Source organism: Sceloporus occidentalis, unplaced genomic scaffold, assembly GCF_023333645.1.
Source record: "Sceloporus occidentalis isolate IW3139 unplaced genomic scaffold, rSceOcc1.0.p SCAF_1, whole genome shotgun sequence".
NCBI lineage: Eukaryota > Metazoa > Chordata > Lepidosauria > Squamata > Phrynosomatidae > Sceloporus > Sceloporus occidentalis.
This window is the reverse complement of record NW_028316981.1, coordinates 274,077,032-274,097,639: the sequence shown is the minus strand read 5'-3', so window position 1 is coordinate 274,097,639 and position 20,608 is coordinate 274,077,032. Positions and strand designations below refer to the sequence as shown.

Genomic DNA, 20,608 nt, shown 5'->3' with positions numbered 1-20,608 from the left:
AACTAATGTCTCCAAATATCTCAGATCACTCAAGTTGAACATGAGTCAGCAGTGCAATGCAGCAGCTTAACAAGGCCAATGCGATTTTAGGCTGCATCAATAGAAGTATAGTGTCTAGATCAAGGGAAATAATAGTGCCACTCTATTCTGCTCTGTTCAGGCCCCACGTGGAATATTGCGTCCAGTTCTGGGCACCACAATTTAAAAAGGATGTTGAAAAACTGGAATGTGTCCAAAGGAAATGGTGAAAGGTCTGGAAACCATGCCCTATGAGGAACGACTTAAGGACCTGGGAATGTTTAGCCTGAAAAAGAGAAGGTTAAGAGGTGATATGATAGCCCTGTTTAAATACTTGAAGGGATGTCATACTGAGGAGGGAGCTGCCTTGTTTTCTGCTGCTCCAGAGACTAGGACCCGGAGCAATGGATGCAAACTCCAGGAAAAGAGATTCCACCTCAACATTTGGGCCCCATTCCCACTGGCTTATAACACAGATCAGGACACGAATAATGGGTGCATTGTTCCCATTTGAGCGTGCATTCAATCCGCATTGTTCCAATATAATTCCCATTCGAATTCGAATCTGACTCTCATGTGATCGAATTATCCTGAAAAAACCCGAATCAGTGGTTGATAAACCGGTTTAATTTAACAGCACATTTTCAGTGAGTTTTCCTGTGCCTCCTGCGTCTGATTTGCAGCATACAAATGGGAATGACTAGGGTGTCTGATTCGGGAACTAGGGGATGTGAGGAGCAGTGCTCAAAGGGCTGGCCTGAGGTTGTCACCTGCTTGTTCTCTTTCCTGCATTACCGGCACCATTTCCCCCGTTCGCACAGCCTCTCCCCCAGTGAAGTGGGAAACAGGGAAGACACAGAAGAGCCTAGGATGCAAAGGGATTTGGGGTGAATAGAGGCTCCTCTCTCTTCCAGAGGGACTATGGGAAGACATAGAGGAGCCTAAGATGCAGAGGGATTTGGGGTGAATAGAGGCTCCTTCTCTCTTCCAGAGGGACTATGGGAAGACACAGAAGAGCCTAGGATGCAAAGGGATTTGGGGCAAATAGAGGCTCCTTCTCTCTTCCAGAGGGACTATGGGAAGACACAGAAGACTGGGATGCAAAGGGATTTGAGGGGAATAGAGGCTCCCTTTTCCCTTTCTCGGAGGGGAAAAGCGCCTAAGCGATTGATTGGCTGTGACGCCAAGCGCTTAGGTGCTTGATTGACAGCTGTTTTTTTTAAAAAAAGAGGTTCTGGAAGGGCAATGGGAACGGGGAGCAAAATAACCTGCTTCAAATTACCACGGGGAAAATACCAATGTGAACGAAAACAGGGGTAAAAAAACCCAGGTCTGTTTGCACCTGTTTTTAATAGGAACGATGGGTCAGATTCGATTCCGACTCGGGAAAAAAATCTGAGTCAGAATCGCAGCGATATACGTCGTGTTATATGCCCAGTGGGAATGGCTCCTAGGAAGAACTTCCTGACAGTAAGGGCTGTTCAACAGTGGAACACACTCTCTCAGAGTGTAGTGGAGTCTCCCTCCTTGGACATCTTTAAGCAGAGGCTGGATGGCCATTTGTTGGGGATGCTTTGACTGAGAGTTTCTGCATGGCAGGGGGTTGGACTGGATGGCCCTTGTGGTCTCTTCCAACTCTATGATTCTATGAATTTCCTACCCTACTTTTCTTTTTCCTCTGTTCTTCTTCATCTTGCCTCCTGCCTCTTCCTATTGTTCTAAACAGGTTTCACTAGTGGATTGCTCACTCACTAAAACAGAATGTGAGCTGGGATTAGACTACCGTAATATGAATTTTATACTCATTGTGTGCCTTCAAGAGGTTTCTAATTTACAAGGAACCTAAACTGAATTATCATGAGGTTTTCTTAGCAAGATTTGTTAATGGAGGGTTTGGCTTTGCCTTCCTCTGAGACTGAGAGAATGAAATGTGCCCACAGTCACCCAGTGGGTTTCCATGGCCAAGTGAGGATTTGAATTCTGGTCCCCAGTCACAGTCCAACACTCAAACCATTACATCACACTGGCTGTCTAGCTTTACTACCATCTAGTAAGTATAACATAAATGCTTTACATGAAACAATCGCATTTCCCTTCAATACATAACTTTTTTGGTCTCATGTATTAAACTGACAGGGATCCTGCATGCAGTAAAGTTTCTTCTGTTGACTTGCACCACACAGTGTTAGAACCACATGTGGAATTTCCGGCTGCACAGAACAGTAAGGAGCATAAAAAAGAACCAAAAAAGTAGTAGGTGGTCCTAGGAAAATGTCTGCCTTTGCTGTTTCTCCCATTTGAAGGCAATACATTTTTTAAAAGGCAATTAAGGATATCTAGTGGGCAGATTCTGACTAAGATGATTTGGCTGGGTGCCATGATCTAGAGCAGTCTTTTTCTACCTTAACTTGGAGGAAACCTTGAAATAATTTTCAGGTCTCAAAAGTCCCAGCATAAAATGTTATCTACAGATGATAAAATGTTATTTATTTTTTTAGTCACAATATCTTGCAGAATGTTATGGTTGAGAAACCCTGATCTAGCAGGTCACAGGTCTACATCTGAATGCAAGTTTACAAACTACTGCACAAGTAATATACATAACTGCCTATGTGGAGGAAGATTATGCATGAAGGTCTGCTGTTTTCTTTGTATGCAAATTATGTGTGAGGAAAATCAAGGATACTCACAGAACCTACTCTGTATACAGAAGTGTATGCAGAAGTATGCAGGTCCAAACTATTTGGCAGACTGTATCTCCCTGTATGAATCGGCCAGGGCTCTGAGATCCTCAGGGGAGGCCCTTCTCTCCATCCCACCACCATCACAAGCAGCATTGGTGGGGACATGAGAGAGGGCCTTTTCCATGGTTGCCCCTAGACTCTGGAACTTCCTGCCTAGGGAGACCAGAATGGCCCCTTACTTGATGGCCTTCTGTCAACAGGTGAAAACCTTCCTTTTCAGACAGGCATTCAAAACAGACAGCTGTTAAAGAATGGTCTGGGGTGCTGTATTGTTTCAATGTATTATTTTTATATATTTTAAAAATTGTATTGTTTTTTAATGTTTGTAAGCCACACTGAATCCTAGCCCTAGGAGAAGGGTGGGATGATGATGTTGATAATGATGATGAGCATAAGAAGTATTGAGAAACCCTTATCTACCACAGAAACCTAGAATGTTGTTGTACAGGCTTATCTCATTTCCAATTCAGGGCATATAATAAATATGTGCAGCAGTGATTAGATCTCTTGCTGACCTGTGGAAAATATGAGGGCAACTTTAAAAACACCCAACTCAATTGTAAAGTAGCATAACCATGGAACTTTTCATGACCTTCCAAGGAACAATGTAGTTCCCTGAACACATTTTGAAAACTACTACTCTAATAAGTTGTTTAGAAGGTATATAGTTCTATGCCAGTTATGGAGATAGCAAGAATTTTAACTTACGTACATGGTGACATCTTCCCTTTAAGGAGCCATTAACTGGGTTAGATTTTCTGAATTTCTCTGCTAACAGTTATTGGATTTTTAAAAAGAAAAATACAGTAACACCAAAATTATGCTTTCATAATGGAAGGAAACTTTGTGCCTTTATACTGTAGTGACTAATATTTTATTCATATTTTTATAATGATCATGTTCATTGATGCTCCTTTCAATTTAATGACATGGCATTTACCTGTTTTTGTTAAGAGTCAATGATAGCATTACCTGGTAAAACCTTTTTTTCCTTTTTTCTTTTTTGCCTGACACAGTTTCTACTTTACTGTAAGATACACTTTCTTAAAACACAATGAGTGCATATCTTTATGGCCTAACTGGCATACAGATCAAAACACTGGGGAAAAAAACCCAGAAGACGACATACTTAAATAATAGATTTTTGTATATTATGGAATGACAAGGTACCTCTAGATTTAGTAGTTTTCAGTCAATAAGCAATTGCAATAAGCAATTTAAATTGGACAGTTGACAGTAGCTTATAGAACTATGCTTGGGCATAATATAAAACATAATATAATATAAAAACAATTTCAATTTTGTAGTCTCCAGCGTAGAGACAATTTTGTAGATATGGTGAGAGACAAGATTCTGTAAGACATTTTGAAGGCAGAACTAGTGATGAAAACAACAAACAAAAAACTCTTCAGTTATGTGACCAGTACTAAGTAGTGGTAGAGTAGGCACATCCAACCCCGAACCAAAAGTAATCCATGAGAAAGGCCCTCCAGACGGAAGTCCACACACGCGCACGGGAACTGTTTGGGCTTCCAGATCTTGGACAGCTATGCTGGCTAGAGCTCCTGAGAGTTGCAGTCTAAAATCAGAGGACTGCAAAATTCTTACCTTTTCTTCAGATGCTGCATGCACTATTGTAAACCACAGATTTGCAAATCCATGTTCTACAACTACTTCTATATTTGTGATATGTTAGGATAAAAAAATTGTTTCACAACTGAATAAAAAAAAGAAATATACTGAGCATGCGCAGATTTGTATTTTGAGTTCATTTAATCAGAACACTATCACAGCTAGAGGAATAAACTGATAATTTGTTGTCCTGATGTTAAATATTCACTTAGGACTAAGTACCATTTTAATGTAGAAAAGTGTGTTTTTAAAATTCAACTGACATGATATCTGTAAATGCCTGCCTGCTTCTTGTCTATAATAAGTTTTTGGTGTGCTATGCCATGGACTGAAGCCAAGTCTGTATGTTATTTCTCTGTCACTCATTGTTTGGGTGGTCTGTATGGCTCTGAGGGGCATTCCTATTATACTGTTGTAGGGCCTTTATGTAAGTATATCTGGGAAACTTAAAAGAAATTTTAAAAATTAGTTAACTAATTAACAAATGACTTCTCCCTGAAGAGCTGATGCCAGTCAGTGCTGGCAATACAGAGATAGGTGGACTTTCAGACTGATGGCATTGTGCCTCCATTACTCACATTCCAGCAACCCTTCTACAAAACATAGTGCACAGAGTACATTGCCTTGCTTCCCAATAGTTTCATACTCTTGAAAGCATGCAAGGACAGCATCTGGAAAACAAAGTACATCCTTCCACAGTGCAATATTTCCCAGAAGAGTCATGGAAATGTTAGCTGTGGCAGGAACCTGAGGAGGTTGCAGAAACTGGGGAGGAGGGGGGCATACACAGCCTCTGTGTTGACTACCATGATTATCTTTCACAAAATAAGTTCTGTGATCATACTAAATCTGCTCTTAATTTCCACCTTGTTTTGTAGCATTAATGATGAAAACCTACTTTCACATTTCAGTATATATTGAGCAGCACACTTTACTATCACAGCAATTAAAGCAGAAGACAGGAAATGGTGCAAGGGAAATTGTGTTTTCTCTATGTATCATTTAATTGTTGGCTAGAAAAACAGTCAATTATTAGTTCCTGGAGAACGGCTGTAGATATATGAATGAACAAATTATTAGACCAACACAATTTACACTGGAATTTGGAGATGGAACAATCAGGTTCTATTTGTTTAAACCAACAACAGGAAATATTATAAATGTAAATGGTTCATTTAAATGAAATTTCATACTTTGAAATGTATAGGATTCCTGAGCCAACATGTAAATTAACAGGCTGATACAGCAGTTATAATTATTTGTAACTTCATATAAAAATAATAAAACCTAGAAGTATAATCCATAAAGTCTGATCTTGGAACCAACATGCCTTCTGCATGGCAGAAAAGCCACAGAAACAAATGAATAGCCAGAGAGACAAAAACAAACAAAGAATATGCAACTAAGATGAAAGTAGACATAGCTTCCTGAAACAGTGAATGTTCTCCATAATGTTACAACAGTTGAAAGAGAATAAAGGAGGGAAAATGTGTAACTTTGTGAATGTGCACTCCAATCAGGAGATAGCTCCTTGTGTTAGAAGTTTGTGGACTTCAGTTCTAAGGAAGTTCCAAATAATATGCAACCAAGGTCTGTACCTTCAGAGAGACCATACACAAAAAAAGACGTGCTTACAGAAACCCAGGTTTCTGTTTGACACTCACTAACCACGTAAATAAATTCAGCAAGATTCCTATTTGAAGACTAAGCCCACTATGTCTTTCAGAATTATTCACACAGACACATCTTGAACATTTCCCTATTTTGTTGTATTACAACCAGAAATGGAAAAGGATTTAACTGTCATTATTATCACTTTGATGTAAACACAATATTCAACACTGTGAAGGTGTAAAATAGTTTTTATTGTGTCACAAAGGTTAAATAAACAAAAACTAATTGGCACGTTGTAGTTGCATTCACTATAATTTGAGTCATTACTTCATTAGAAGCACTGATGGCAACAATTGCAGCTGCCAATTTTCTTGAGTTAAGTTTCTATGAACTTTGCACATTTGGATTCTGCCACATCTGCCCATTCTTCTTGGTAAAATTGCTCCAACTCCATGAAGCTGGATGGGAACCACTAATGAACAGCAACTATCAAGTACTACCACAAATCTTCAACAGGATTCATTTCTAAGCTTTGACTGAGTCATTCAAAAACATCCAGGTTCTTGTTTTTAAACCACTCTAGTGCTATTGTGGCTGTACATTTCAGGTCCTTGTCATGCTGGAAGGTGAACCTCTGCCCCAATCCTAGGTCCCTTGCAAACTGAACAGGTTTTCCACTAAAATACTAGCTTCATCCATCTTCCCTTTAACCCTGACCTGTTTCCCAGTCCCTGCTAAGCAAAAGCATCCTCACATGCTGTTGCCACATGCCATCACCATGGTTCACTATGGAAAAAGCCTTCTTAGGGTACTACGCTCTTCTGGTTTTACCCTACAAATTGCTGTTTTGTGCCAAGTCCAAAAATTTCAGTTGTCTCATCAATATACAGAGTCTTTTTCCAGCTTGCTGTGCTTTTTGCAAACTCCAAATGAGCTTTGACTGGCATTTGTTTGAGCAATGGCTTTTTTCTCCCACTTCCTTCATAGATCCCAGCTTTGTAGAGCATCTGGGTAATAGTTGACCATAGAGAGTTTCTCCCATTTCACTGCAGATCTATACAGCTCCTTCAGAGTTAACCATTGGCCCTCAGTTGCCTCTCTTTTCTTATGTGGTCACTGAGATCTATAAATTGACTTCTCCAGAGCTAAGCCTTATTCTTTATATTTTGTAATAATGGATTGAATAGTTCATAGTTTGGGAGATTTTGTAAACCCCACCTTGACTGGTGCTTCTGCAAACTTTATCCCAAACTTGTTTTGATAGCTCCTTGATCCTTATCATGCTGTTTGTTGAGATATGCCTTCCAACATATTTCTTGTGTGATTTCTGGAGGCAGTGGGTTGCATCAGAGCTCATTTAGGCAAATCACAGTAAAGGGGAAAGGGGTGTGTGTGTCAATATTTTTGCAAGACACTATATAACCTTATCAATATTTAATTGCAAGTAGATAACATTAAGTATTTGAATTAACAGTATGTTCCTATTTTCTTTTAATTTAGATTTTTTTTTAAAAAAAAGGAGACTCAAAGGGAGGACATCATATTTTTAAAAAGATGGACACTTTTCACCAAATAGAAAACAAGAAATTAAGTCACATACAACTGTTTGATAATTTCAATTAGATACTTTTAACAAAATATATACAAACATTTATAAAATTTATAAAATCTAACAGCCTTAACTAAAAATAGTTTCATTAATTATAGAATATAATTCTATTCTTCTAGAGAGACCACCAACTAAAGTTTCACCAGCACACAACATAGTTGGATGAGCATACTTTCAAATTACATAACTGAGAAACTGAACAATTCACTGCAGGTGAAATTTTATGACATTTCTTAGCTACATGCCTATGTAAGCTGAACTGATAGAAAAGCAGCTGCTTGGTGTTACATGTAAAATGTGTGGTAGCTAATAGAACAAAGCAATCTATTACTATGTTCTTGGTTCTAAAGTTATTCTTATGAATAAGCCCAGAATAGCCTTTTACATCTTTGGGTAAATGGCTAAGAAGTTCATTGGTCTATGGTATCAAATAAGAAAAAAAGGTGAAACACAGGAGTTGCTCTTAAATGGGTCCTATAAAACTCAAGGCACAACCATTTGATATAAGGATGCAGAAAAACCTCCATGCTTAAATGAACTGGATGGCACTGCCAAGAACCTAAAATTTTGTTGGGAAGTAAAATTCTAAAAAGCAGAAACATGGGTATAGCTGTGTACATGTCAGAGACAAATTATGAGATGACATGTACATAATATGGCTATAAATAGTCTAAGTTTTATTGGCAATCTATTAAACAATAGCAGCTCCTTTTTTGTAGGGTGACGAGATTTGAGATTTTTTTGTGTTTCATACAAATATGTGTAACTGAATGTAATTCAAATGAATGTATCAAAATTCCTTTGTTTTTTAAAAACACAATAATGCCCCTGATAGTCTGCTAGTTGTCACATAAAGCATTTAAGACTCAATCAATCATATATTTTCAGTACACTTTAGAGACGTTGGGGGGGGGGGGAGTGTAAAAAAAGAGCCATCCAGAAAACAATACATCATAGTCACAAGCAGTTCACAATTTAAATACTTATGCTCAAAAAAGAGAAGCTTGCACATCATACCTGTACTGCTCTCTCTTATCCATGAGGAAGAGAAACTTAAGCTAAACAATCTTCATATTTTGCATACATCTAGAAAATTATACAGTAATGTACACACTCATTCTAACTACGCATTATATAACATAATACAAATTGTTTTCTGTTGTATTTTTCAGTAAAAGAAATAACTCACTATAATTTGATTTCTAATCCATGGTTTTGATCAGTTATCTTAGTAAAATTATAGCTGATTTCATGTTCCTTTCAAGTAGATGAAAGTAGTAAATCACTGTGGAAATGAATACTGTTTCTCCAACTACTCCTATGCATATTTTTTTACATGACAACTGATATGAGGGTACACTAAAAGGAGACCAATAATAACTGAACTTGCAGAAAACAATTATTTTATGCATTTCCCACAGTATTGCTAACTGTAAAAGTATCAGAACAATGCAAGTAGGAAGACTCCACAGAGAGGGTCTAGCAAGCAACCATATCCTTGTGTTAGGGTAGGAAATATAACCTCAACAGTTGCACAATTAGATTATGTAACTATTGTACATCCAAATTCTATCATAGATTTTGAACATGCTCTGCTTCACAGTTTCCAACTTCTGACACAAAACATTAGATTGCCTTTGCCTAATTATGTTTAAATAATATGCATTGTATACATGGAAAGTTTTGAAGTGGTACCCTTTTCTGGCAGTGCCAAATAATACTGACCCATTTCTAAGTCCTAAAGTTCCTACAATCATAATTTTTCTGAATACCTGAAAAAAACCCGGTGGTACAGGACCTACTGGCATGCCATCTCCTGGGGGAATGTTTCCTAGCACTGGACTGGGAGCTGCTGCAGCGCTCTGAAAAGAACAAAGGAAAAATAAACCTTTGTCATTGCACAATAGGCATACAACCAAATACTACTTTGACCACAATGTGTCAAGGCAGAAAGTAACACTCTCTGCTTGACATTTTCCATAGTTTCCTCTACTTTAAACCATCAGTGCTCATTTTAAAAACACAGTTAAAACACTTAAATTCAGTTTGAACTGAAGTTTATATAAAAATCACTGCCTTAAACTGGTATATGGAAGGCAAACCTAGGGATCAAGAATCTTAACATTTATTTGACTTAACTGAAGACCAGTTCAGTCATGTATTTGTATATGGTTCTATTATAACCAAACCTAAACATCAGCATAGACTCAGGGAAAGACCATGTGTAAGCCAAAGGAACCAGTAGTCAAAGCAAGACATTATGGAAAAGCCAAACAGAAATAAGCACACTTAAACATTAAGCTACCCAAGACATGCAAGATCCACCCTTGGATCTCCTACACACTCTTCTTCACTTTAAAGTAGTTACAACAAAGGACTAGTATCTACACTCTGCCTATCGTCTCACCCCCTAACTCTTAGTTACTGGAAGCTTTGCAGATGAGGGGTGAGGAGAAGGTCAACTGGTCTTTCCCAGTCCATGGGTGTGATCCATCTCAGAAACTACCATGGCGGCTTTTAAACTGGAGAGCTCTCGTCATACAAAAGAAAACCCTTGTCATACTGAATTCATTTAAAGCATGAATTGGAAAGGGGTTAATTTAATCTGTTGCTGAGGTGGGCAAATGAAGAGAGGAACCCCTCCCTTTTCTTCACAGCCACTGTAAACAGGTTTTACTATACTTTAATTTTTTAAATAAATAAATGCTTTACATTTATAAATAAATGTGGTGAACTTTTTTCCCCTTTTGGTGAGATTTTTCTAAATATGATCTGATCATGCCAGAAGTAATGAAAAAATTTAAAATAGGAATAGGCATTGCAAATTATTATTATTATTATTAACCTTTATTTATGAAGCGCTGTAAATTTACACAGCGCTGTACATGCAATCTTTTTAGTTAGACGGTTCCCTGCCCTCGGGCTTACAATCTAAAAAGACATGACACAGAAGGAGAAAGGAGTGGTGGAGGGAGAGGGTAAGAGGTCCAGCAGTTCCTCTCTGCCTCCAAGGCCTGGACCAAGACAGATGGACTGGAGGGAGGGCTTGGCTTCAAAATGGAAGGTTAATCTTCATCCAGGGAAAATATATACTCTCAAGTAGGATAATGCTGAACTGTAGCTCTTGGCATTCTTCATAATTAGCTAGGAAGGCAAGGAAGTCCAGAAGGGTTTTCTATTACACAGAATAGAATACATCACAACATGAAATAAACCGATAGACTCCCAAACATAACATAAATGTAACAACACCTAATAACCCTAATTAACCACCTCTACTGACATCAGCACACAAACATAGTTACTTCCTCATTCCATCTTTTTGAGTTGATACTATATTTTTCCTGGTTCATCTCTTCCTTTATTCTCATTTCTGTGATTCCTCCCTTGTTTACTTTCCAAAGTAATCTATTCCATTTGCCTTTGTTTTTCTTTCCACTTTTTCTGACATGTTTTCTTCTAGACTAGAGAGTCTTATCATTCTCCAATTTTCTTGCCACCCCAAAGAAAGCTGATACACTCCTGATTCTCTTCAAAGTGCTTAGTTGTTTTACTACCTAAATAAGTTGTTAATTTGTCCATTTCATACATATCCATCAGTTTTAAAATCCAATCTTATATCAATGATATCTCTTTGTTCTTCCATTTTCTTGCATAGTTGATTATTGCCGCTGTAACCATGTATAACAAAACTTTCCAATTTTTTTCTCCAAGTATCTATCTAATGTGTTTGACATATTTAATAAATATACTTCTGGCATAAGTGGGAAGTTTATTTGCAATATTTCTTTTATCCTATCATGTATCTTTCTCCAGTATTCTTTTGCCTTCGCACACTGTCATCACATGAGACAGAATGTGGTGTTTTCTCCCTCACATTTCCAACAATTATTTTTTAGGTTGCTATAAATTTTTGCTAGTTTTGATGGGGATAAGTACCATCTATTTTTTTCCCTAGTAGTTCTCTTTTAATTCATTACTTCTAGTGAATTTAATATTTTTATTCCATACTTTAGACCACTGGTCCAATGGTATTGCGTGGCCAATGTTTTCCACCCATTGTATCATTTGTTTTTCACCATTTCTTCTTCTGTTTCAAAAGTAGTATTTTATAGAAGTTTGTTATTAATTGTTTGTTATCTGGCTGTAATATCCAATACACTGTTATCTTTTTGTATTCCTTCTAACTGAACATCTTAACATATTTTTAAAAGTTTTCTAAAATTTGTCTGTAGACAAACCAATAGATTACTATATGTTCTTGACTCAGTTCTTTAGATTGTAAGCCTGAGGGCAGGGAAATGTCTAATTAACAAAATTTGTAAGCCGCTCTGAAAGCCTTTTGGCTGAGGAGCAGGGTTTAAATACTCTAAATAAATAAATTTCATTTGATATTCAGCATCTTTTTTAAAATAAAGTTTTGTATGTGAGCCACTTATTTCTATATAATTTTTTCCTTTTATGAAAAAAAAATTGAACTAAAATTCCCAGAATCCTGCACTAGCCATCTCGCACTGGCCAATGGTAGACCTTTGAAACTTGTCCAGTAAAATTAGAGTGCCACACAATTCCTATCCATCCCCATTAAAACAAGCTTTCCTACAAACAAATTATAGTTGCTAACTCATGCTTCTTTCATGTCTTTTGGGGTGGTAATGGTAATTTTTAGATAAAAAAAAGAAATTAGGTTTTTAAAGTGAAACAGAATGAAATTAGCTACCTTTGGACACTATTCAGACTGAATAAGAAGGAAGCGTAGCTCTTGATAATTCACAAGTAGAAAGCCACTGTGAAAATTAAAACCAGAAGCTGCTCCTTCTATGTATTAGAACTCTTGTTACATTTACATTCCTAAAAGTCTTCCTCCCAAAAGAACATTTGGTAATTGTGTCGGTATAAAGCAATGCAAAGACGTCTGACATCACAATCCTATGAGCATAGAGCATTTGGGAGATTTACTTTCATTTTAGTAATGAATTGCTAATATCTTCCCTATGGAATACAACTTATGCTAATTAATGCAACTGGCCACTGGATGTCACTTTTGCACTCGGTATATAGAATTACAGTGTAAAATAAATGTCCATGTTCATGTAAATTAAGAAGGTGCACAATATAACTTTGAGAACATAAGAAAATTTAATTTGATTAGACTGCTCTAAAAAGATACTTTTATTTTTGTCATACAAAACAAAAATGCTGTTATTGTTAGGTGCTTTCAAGTCATCCCCAACCCAACTTACAATGACCCTAAAATGAACCTATCACTAGTTTTTCTTGGCAAGAACTTTTAGAGGGGGTTTGCAACTCCTTTCTTCTGAGGCTGAGAGAGTGCAACTTGTCCAGGGTCGAGGGTTTCCATGGTTTCCATGGTTGGGGATGGAAAGTGTGGCTTGCACTTATTGCTGTTCTTGCAGTAGATCAACCCACTCTAACTGAAATTATCTCTTTTTATCAAACTTTAACACACAAGGCATTTGAAAACAAGTGAAGCCTACATGTTAATGGGGGCAGGAAAAAAACAGAGATGTGCACGAGTGACAAACTGAACTGAAGAGCTTGTAAGGTGAGATACCATACTTTTGAACAACGTTCTCCAACATAACATTTTGCAGACGTGCTGGACTTCCACCATGACCAAGCAACAATCTTATCAAAGGCTTTGTAGTACACATGGGGAAAAACATGAGGCTGGAGGAAGGCAACTTTAAAAAGGACAAAAAGAGCCCTTTCAAAGCAGCTAAAAACAGAATATGCTCTGCTAAGTTCATAAATAACTATTTATGTCATTCTCTGTAAATCACAAGGCCAGGCCTAACACTAAAGGTTTAATCAATGGCTTTATTCAGTGGTCCCCAAATGGTGCCCTTTAAGAGATTTTGGACTTCAGCTCCCAGAAGCCTCAGCCATGTTGGCCAATAGTATGGGATTCTGGGAGCTGAAGTTCAAAATCCCATAAAGTGCACAGTTTGGGGACCACTGATAACCTTCCAAATTAAAAGGATTTTATTAGCAGTGTTTATACTAGCAAAATAATTTTCCAGTTTCTAATGTTTAACATTATCGGATTAATTTTCAAACCTATTTCTAACTCTCGGTTCCCTATATGGACTCTTCTGCTCCCTATAGAAGAATTATTCCAGGTTATAACACACCAATCATTCTTTGTCCACATGGTGCAATAATTATCATATTGCTATGATAGAAAAACTTACTAAAGAAAAATGCAATAGACATTTCAAGTATAGTACACGTATTTGTACAGATAAGAAGCAAGAGTATTAAAATGCTCAGACTTTGTTTCACTGGAAGTGAGCAAAAGAGATCATCAACACTGCTGTAGGACAGGAATTTGGCAGAGAGAACTAGAATTCACTTCTTCCACCACCTACTCTATAAAGATGCCAAAAAAGAGATGTACGGATGATACCAAGAAAATACCCATAAACAATGGGCCCCATGGTATCCATTGGGGGTTGCTTCCAGCCCCTCCAATACCAAAATCTGTGGATGCTCAAGTCCCATTATACATAATGGTGTAGTAAAATTATAATCTTGCCCCTGAGTTTTAACCTTGATTTGTCCACAAGTCATATCAAAATCCATAATAATTTGGCCCCAAATCTCAGCAGACTGGAGGAGGGCAAATATTGTCCCCATCTTCAAAAAGGGGAATAAAAGGGGATCCCAACAATTATTGTCCAGTTAGTCTGACATCAATACCAGGAAAGATTCTAGAGCAGATCATTAAACAGAGAGTCTGTGAACATGTAGAAGGCAATTCCAAAATCACAGAAAGTCAACATGGGTTTCAGAGAAACTAGTCATGCCAGACAAATCTGATCTCCTTTTTTGATAAAATTACCAGTGTGGTAGATGAAGGGAGTGCTGTGGATATAGTATATCTTGATTTCAGTAAAGCTTTTGATTAGGTTCCCCATGACATTCTTGCAAATAAGCTTGCAAAATGTGGGCAAGACAAAGTAACTGTCACATAAATTTGTAATTGGTTGATCGGCTGAACCCAAAAAGTGTTCAACAATGGCTCCTTTTCATCCTGTAGAGAAGTGACCAGTGGAGTCCCACAGGGCTCTGTCCTGTGCCCAGTGCTATTCAACATCTTTATCAATGACTTGGAGGACAAAATTGGGGGCATACTTATCAAATTTGCAGATGACACCAAATTAGGAGTAGCTAATACTCTAGAGGACAGGATCAAAATTCAGAATGACCCGAATAGACTAGAAAGCTGGGCCAAAGCTAACAAAATGAAATTCAACACAGAGAAATGTAAGGTATTGCACTTAGGGCGGAAAAATAAAATGCACAGATATAGGATGGGTGACACCTGGCTGAATGAAACTACATGTGAAAGGGATCTAGGAGTCCAAGTAGACCACAAGTTGAACATGAGTGAACAGTGTGATGCGGCAACTAAAAAGGCCAATGTAATTTTTGGCTGCATCAATAAAAGTATGGTGTCTAGATCAAGAGAAGTAATACTGCCACTCTATTTTGCTTTGGTCAGGCTATACCTGGAATACTGTGTCCAGTTTTGGGCACCACAATTCGAAAAGGATGTTGAGAAACTGGAGTGTGTCCAAAGGAGGGCGACTAAAATGGTGAAGGGTCTGGAAACCATATAGCCCTATGAGGAGAGACTTAGGGAGCTGGGGATGTTTAGCCTGGAGAAGAGAAGGTTAAGAGGTGATATGATAGCCCTGTTTAAATATTTGAATGGATCTCATACTCCGGAGGGAGCAAGCTTATTTTCTGCTGCTCCAGAGACTAGAACCCAGAACAATGGATGCAAGCTACAGGAAAAGAGATTCTATCTCAACATTAGGAGGAACCTCTGACAGTAAGGGCTGTTTGACAGTGGAACACACTCCCTCGAAGAGTGGTGGAGTCTCCTTCCTCAGATGGCTAGATGGCCATGCGTTGGGGAGGCTTTGTGATTTCCTGCATGGCGGGGGGTGGTGGTGGACTTGATGGCCCTTGTAGTCTCTTCCAATTCTATGATTCTATGATTCTAATTTATACATCAGGTCGACTTATAATTGAGTATATATGGGATATGCTTCAGAGCCTTGTAACCTAAAGGAAATCCATTTTCTGCCACGGTGGCCACCCCAGTTTTAGCACAAAAGAAATTTCCCAAAGTTTAACTCAATGGACAAAGCTAAATAGCTAAGGCACAAATGAGCATTCCTGTTCATTTCTGAGTACTTCTGCAGCACGTTTAAACCAAACAACAACCTAGAGAGATTATGATCAAAAGGGAAAAACTTGATTGTTGATTGTACTAGAGTTTATACACAAACAATTTTAAACCAGACAATAGTGTTAGTTTGTAAATGCAAATACAAAGAACTCTTTTTAGTCTCTTTTTCTAAAACAGGGGTGGGCAAACTGCAGCCCACTGACCATATGTGGTCCTGAGAACACTAAGTGTGGCTCCTGAAGCCTCCCCACCAACCTTCCAAATTTTCTGGGTGATTATTCAACCCTGCCCCATTGGTCCAAGACATTACAAAAGGCAGCATCTTTGCCCATACTTCCACATGCCAACTGCCCATCTTGAAATCCCCTCAAGGAAAAAATAGCAACCAAAACAACAACCAAAAAGAAATTGACTGAAAACTGGCCAAACTCAAAACCAAAACTATATTTTGGCTTAACTTGTTAGTTTTGTGGTGGGACTGTTTCAAGGTATTGGGGGGGGGGGGGGGACATTGAGGGAAGCAAAATCACTGCATTTTGTTGTAGTATGAACCTTTTTTAAAGAAAAAAGTCACTTGATTTTTTTAGGGCATTTGGGGCTTTGGTCCATCAGTGTGGACCATCAGGGAAGCACAGGAATTAAAACAGGTCCTCATCCCATCCTCAATTGCCTACCCATTTTCAAAAGGGAAGAAAAGCATTTCCAGTTTTCTCAACAATGTAAATAAAATGTTTCCCATATGGTACAAAGGTCATAAAGATGTAATTTGTTTACTTCCAACTGAAATGGATATACAACTTCTTTGATCTATGTTTTTGGGAGAATTCATTTTGTTCTCCAAAAGACTGGCACACAGCAATATGACAATATTAATTTAATACAACTTAAGCTAACTGCCTTATCTAATTATCTGAGCTTAAATTGATGATGGCAGCCAGTCTTGTTCTGTTACAACTGGTACACAAATATGAAATATGTCAGTCAATACAAGATCTTTATACTGTATATAGCTTTCATACCAACCAATTCAAAACAGGATAAATAAGAGAAGCAATTATTTAAATGTAGCATGGCTTGTGATTCTGTATAGAATGGCAACTTGACTAAAGTATAAATCATTCCTCAGGCACTACCACTCAAGATGGTTGCAGAGTCACCATATTATAAAATAGCTTTCTATTATATGTGTAGACTCCTTTTTTTAATTTAGGTACATAAAAGCATCACACTTAAACACTTACTAAATAACCCATCAAAAATAGCTAAAATGCATGTTAAGTGTCCTCTCCAGTACAAATGGATTGTATATAACAATGGTGTTGCCATCATAGGATACAAAGTTTGGTTAGTGTCTAAAGAGTAATAAGATGCTCTGGCACTATGAGACTCTATGCTGGTGTGCTTCCCCCCTGACACAGGAGTATTTACTCACCCAAACAATTGGTGTTGATGCACCAGCAGCCATCCGGAATGCCATATAACAAACTTCCCCACTACTATAATGGTAGAAGACAGGAAGTTCCTGAGTGCTCCCTGTTAACAACTGATTCTAAAAACACGGTCACAGCATGTATGGTATGGGTTAAGCTATCAGAATGTTAAAGTTTCTTTTATGGCAGTAAAACTATAGAGAAACAGGGTGGAAGTCTCTTAATGTTAGGATGCTATTATTATCAGAGAAAGTATTCCACTTTTACTGAGATATCATATGGTCTAATTCACATAACTAAATTCATCCCCAAGTAAAAATAGGGATAAGCAAACTTAGGCGCGTTACACACTGCCATAAGGGACGTCCTTAGGACGTCCCATTTTGAAAAAGGGGCGTCTCTTCCAGACGCCCCTTACCCTATCATGGACAGAGTCCGTAACAAATGGTGGCGGCTGTTCCACACATTTTGATGTAACGGACGCTCTGCGTCTGCACGCCGCGGCCCGGAAGTGACGCCGCGAGTGCATGCTTGAGGCGTCTCTTCCGGGTTGCCGGAAAGAGCACGATTTTCGCACTACTTCTTTGCAGCGCGGAGGAGTTGCGCGGTTTGGCTGCTGCGACTCCTCCGTGCTGCAACCGGCAGCGGCCCGAAACCTTTTGGGCGGTCTGTAACGGGCCCAAGTATTAGTATCAGAGTCTCATGAGTGGAATGTAGTAATAGACAAATTTAACCTTTTTAAGAGAAATAGGTCAAACAGGAAAGGAAGAGGAATAGCATTGTATGTCAGGGATACTTACAGATATGAAGAGATCCAGCACTTAAATCCTGGAAGCCAGGTGGAGCGCATCTACGTAAAAATTAAAGGGGAGGGAAACAACTGGGATGTTACTGTGGGAGTCTACTACAGACCCCCAAGTCAGACTGAAGAACTGGATGATGCCTTTCTAGAACAGATGACCACACACTTAGAAAGGAGAGATACAGTAGTGATGGGTGACTTCAACTATCTGGATATTAGCTAGAAATCAAACTCAGCCAAAACTTAAAGATCTAGCAAATTCCTCACTTGCCTCGAAGACAATTTCATTTTCTAAAAGGTGGAAGAGGCAACAAGGGGATCAGCTATTTTAGATCTGATCCTAATCAACAGGGATGACCTGGGTAATGGGTGCAAGTGATGGGATCCTTAGGTGGAAGTGATCATGTTCTCCTGGCATTTGTTATACAGTGGAAAGGAGAAGCCAGGCATAGTCAGACAGGCATTCTAGATTTTAGGAGAACTAATTTTAGTAAAAAGAAATACTGGAGGTGATCCTATGGTCAAGAAAACTAAAGAGAATGGAGTTCAGGCAGGGACGTAGCCAGGATTTTGGGAAGGGGGGGGGGGGTCCAGACTAAGTGCGGTGGCACAGCAGCACGCACCATTCATTTTATCTAACAGAAGGGGGGGGTCCGGACCCCAAGAACCCCCCCCCCCCTTGGCTACATCCCTGGTTCAGGATGGATGGGAGTTTCTCAAAAGCGAGACACTGAAGGCACAATTTCAGACTGTTCCAACGAGGAGGAAAAATGGGAAGTGTCTGAAGAAACCAGGATGAATGAGTAAAGCTCAAGTTGAATCCAGACAAAACGGAGGTACTTACGGTAGGGGTCCCCAAACCAGGGATTGGGCTGCAACCTCCAGTCCTAGAGGGACTCACGCTCCCCTCAAAGTACTGTGTTCGCAGTATGGGGGTGCTTTTTGACCTGTCGCTTCAGATGAGGAATCAGGTGAATGCAACGGTCAAGAGCGCCTGTTATCAGCTTCGTCTGATACACCAGCTGCGCCCTTTCCTGGAACAGGGTGACCTCGAAACTGTAGTACATGCACTGGTAACCTCAAAACTTGATTTTTGCAATGCGCTCTACATGGGGCTACCCTTGTGCTTAGGCCGGAAACTCCAGTTGGTACAGAATATGGCAGCCAGGTTGGTCATAGGAACAGCAAGGAGTGACCATATAACACCAATATTGAAGTCACTCCACTGGCTGCCTATCAGTTTCCAGGCACAGTACAAGGTGTTGGTTATCACCTTTAAAGCCCTACATGGCTTGGGCCCAACCTATCTAAGGGATCGCCTGCTTCTGTATAATCCGCCCCGTACACTCAGGTCCTCTGGGAGGAATTTATTACAACCCTTAAAGACCAGGTTGACAGCAACCTCCCAGAGGACATTCTCTGCAGCCGCTCCCAACTTATGGAATGGCCTGCCAGACGAGATCCGTCAAATCACCAATCTAGAGAGCTTTAAAAAGGCCATTAAGATGGATCTCTTCCGGCAAGCCTTTCCGGAATAAAATGCTCGGCCACAAATAAGACTTCCCATCCAGTGAACTCTGCCCATGATGACTTTTATTTAGCTTAGTTGGTTTTAATATGTAGTTTTTAATCTTACATGGGCGGGATACAAACGGGCAGGGGAAGACGTCTTGGAGGTGTATTCTGCTGAATACGGAGCCTCCAGACCGCCCACCCCGGGGGCGTGGCTCAGGAGATGGGGCTTCCACATGGGGGGCAGTGAAGACGCCTCACCTGGGGCCGTTTCTGACCCGCAGTTTCCAAACCGCCACCTCGGAGGACGCTGCAAAGAGAGAGGCAGCTTCCTCACGGGCGGCCAAAAACGGGGCTTTTTTTTCCTTTGCCGGCTGGCGGATGCGCAGCTGCGCAGCTGCAGCGCTAAGCAGCGGCGGCAGAAAGCCTATGGGCACATTTAAAGTGCCCAAGCCCCTTTAAAACTTTTTTCCCCGCTCTGCCCAAGAACAATGGTGGTCTCCTGCCAGCTGGTGATCAGCTGGTGTTGGCATCCTTGTCCGCTTGCACTTTGCCAGTGTCACCAGCATCATGGATGCCTCCTCTCCTTTGGTCCCCGCGCTCCTGCTGAATCTGCAATGCACAGCCACAGCTGTTGCCGCTGCCACCGCTGTCCCCCTGCCATCCCCCATCACCTCCCTTGTACATATGTAAATATTTACAGTTTTAGCGGTTTTTATTGTTAGGTGAAAATGGCACAGGAATGTGTGTAGGGGCTCACTTTAAATTCCAAACTTTCCAAGCAGCGCATGCGTACATGTTGCTCTAGGGTTAGGGTTAGGGTTAGGGTTAGGGTTACGAGTCTTAAAATGCGCTGCAGCTGTGCTGCAGCTTCCACACCTGCATGGCAGCTGACGCTGCAATTAAAGCCTGACTGCAAACTGCGCATGTTCCAGGACCCGACTCATTATGCGACGCAGCTGACTCGGAGCTTTTAAATGGGCAACTTAAATTAGCGGCGTAGCAATTCTGGCGTACCGGTGC

At 39.6% G+C, this 20,608-nt stretch overlaps 1 protein-coding gene across 5 annotated transcripts in view; it reads right to left on the bottom strand.

Moving 5' to 3' along the window:
• SSBP2 (single stranded DNA binding protein 2) overlaps window positions 1-20,608 on the bottom strand; it is a 169,032-nt gene that overhangs the window by 49,164 nt on the left and 99,260 nt on the right. For 3 of the 5 annotated variants that reach the window (XM_089493768.1, XM_089493776.1, XM_089493784.1), the window contains exon 5: window positions 9,390-9,479. The exons of the other annotated variants lie outside the window; for them this stretch is intronic. In XM_089493768.1, coding sequence (XP_089349894.1) covers window positions 9,390-9,479 — 90 coding nt within the window. The remainder of the gene's footprint in view (window positions 1-9,389; window positions 9,480-20,608) is intronic. 5 annotated transcript variants of the gene reach the window in all.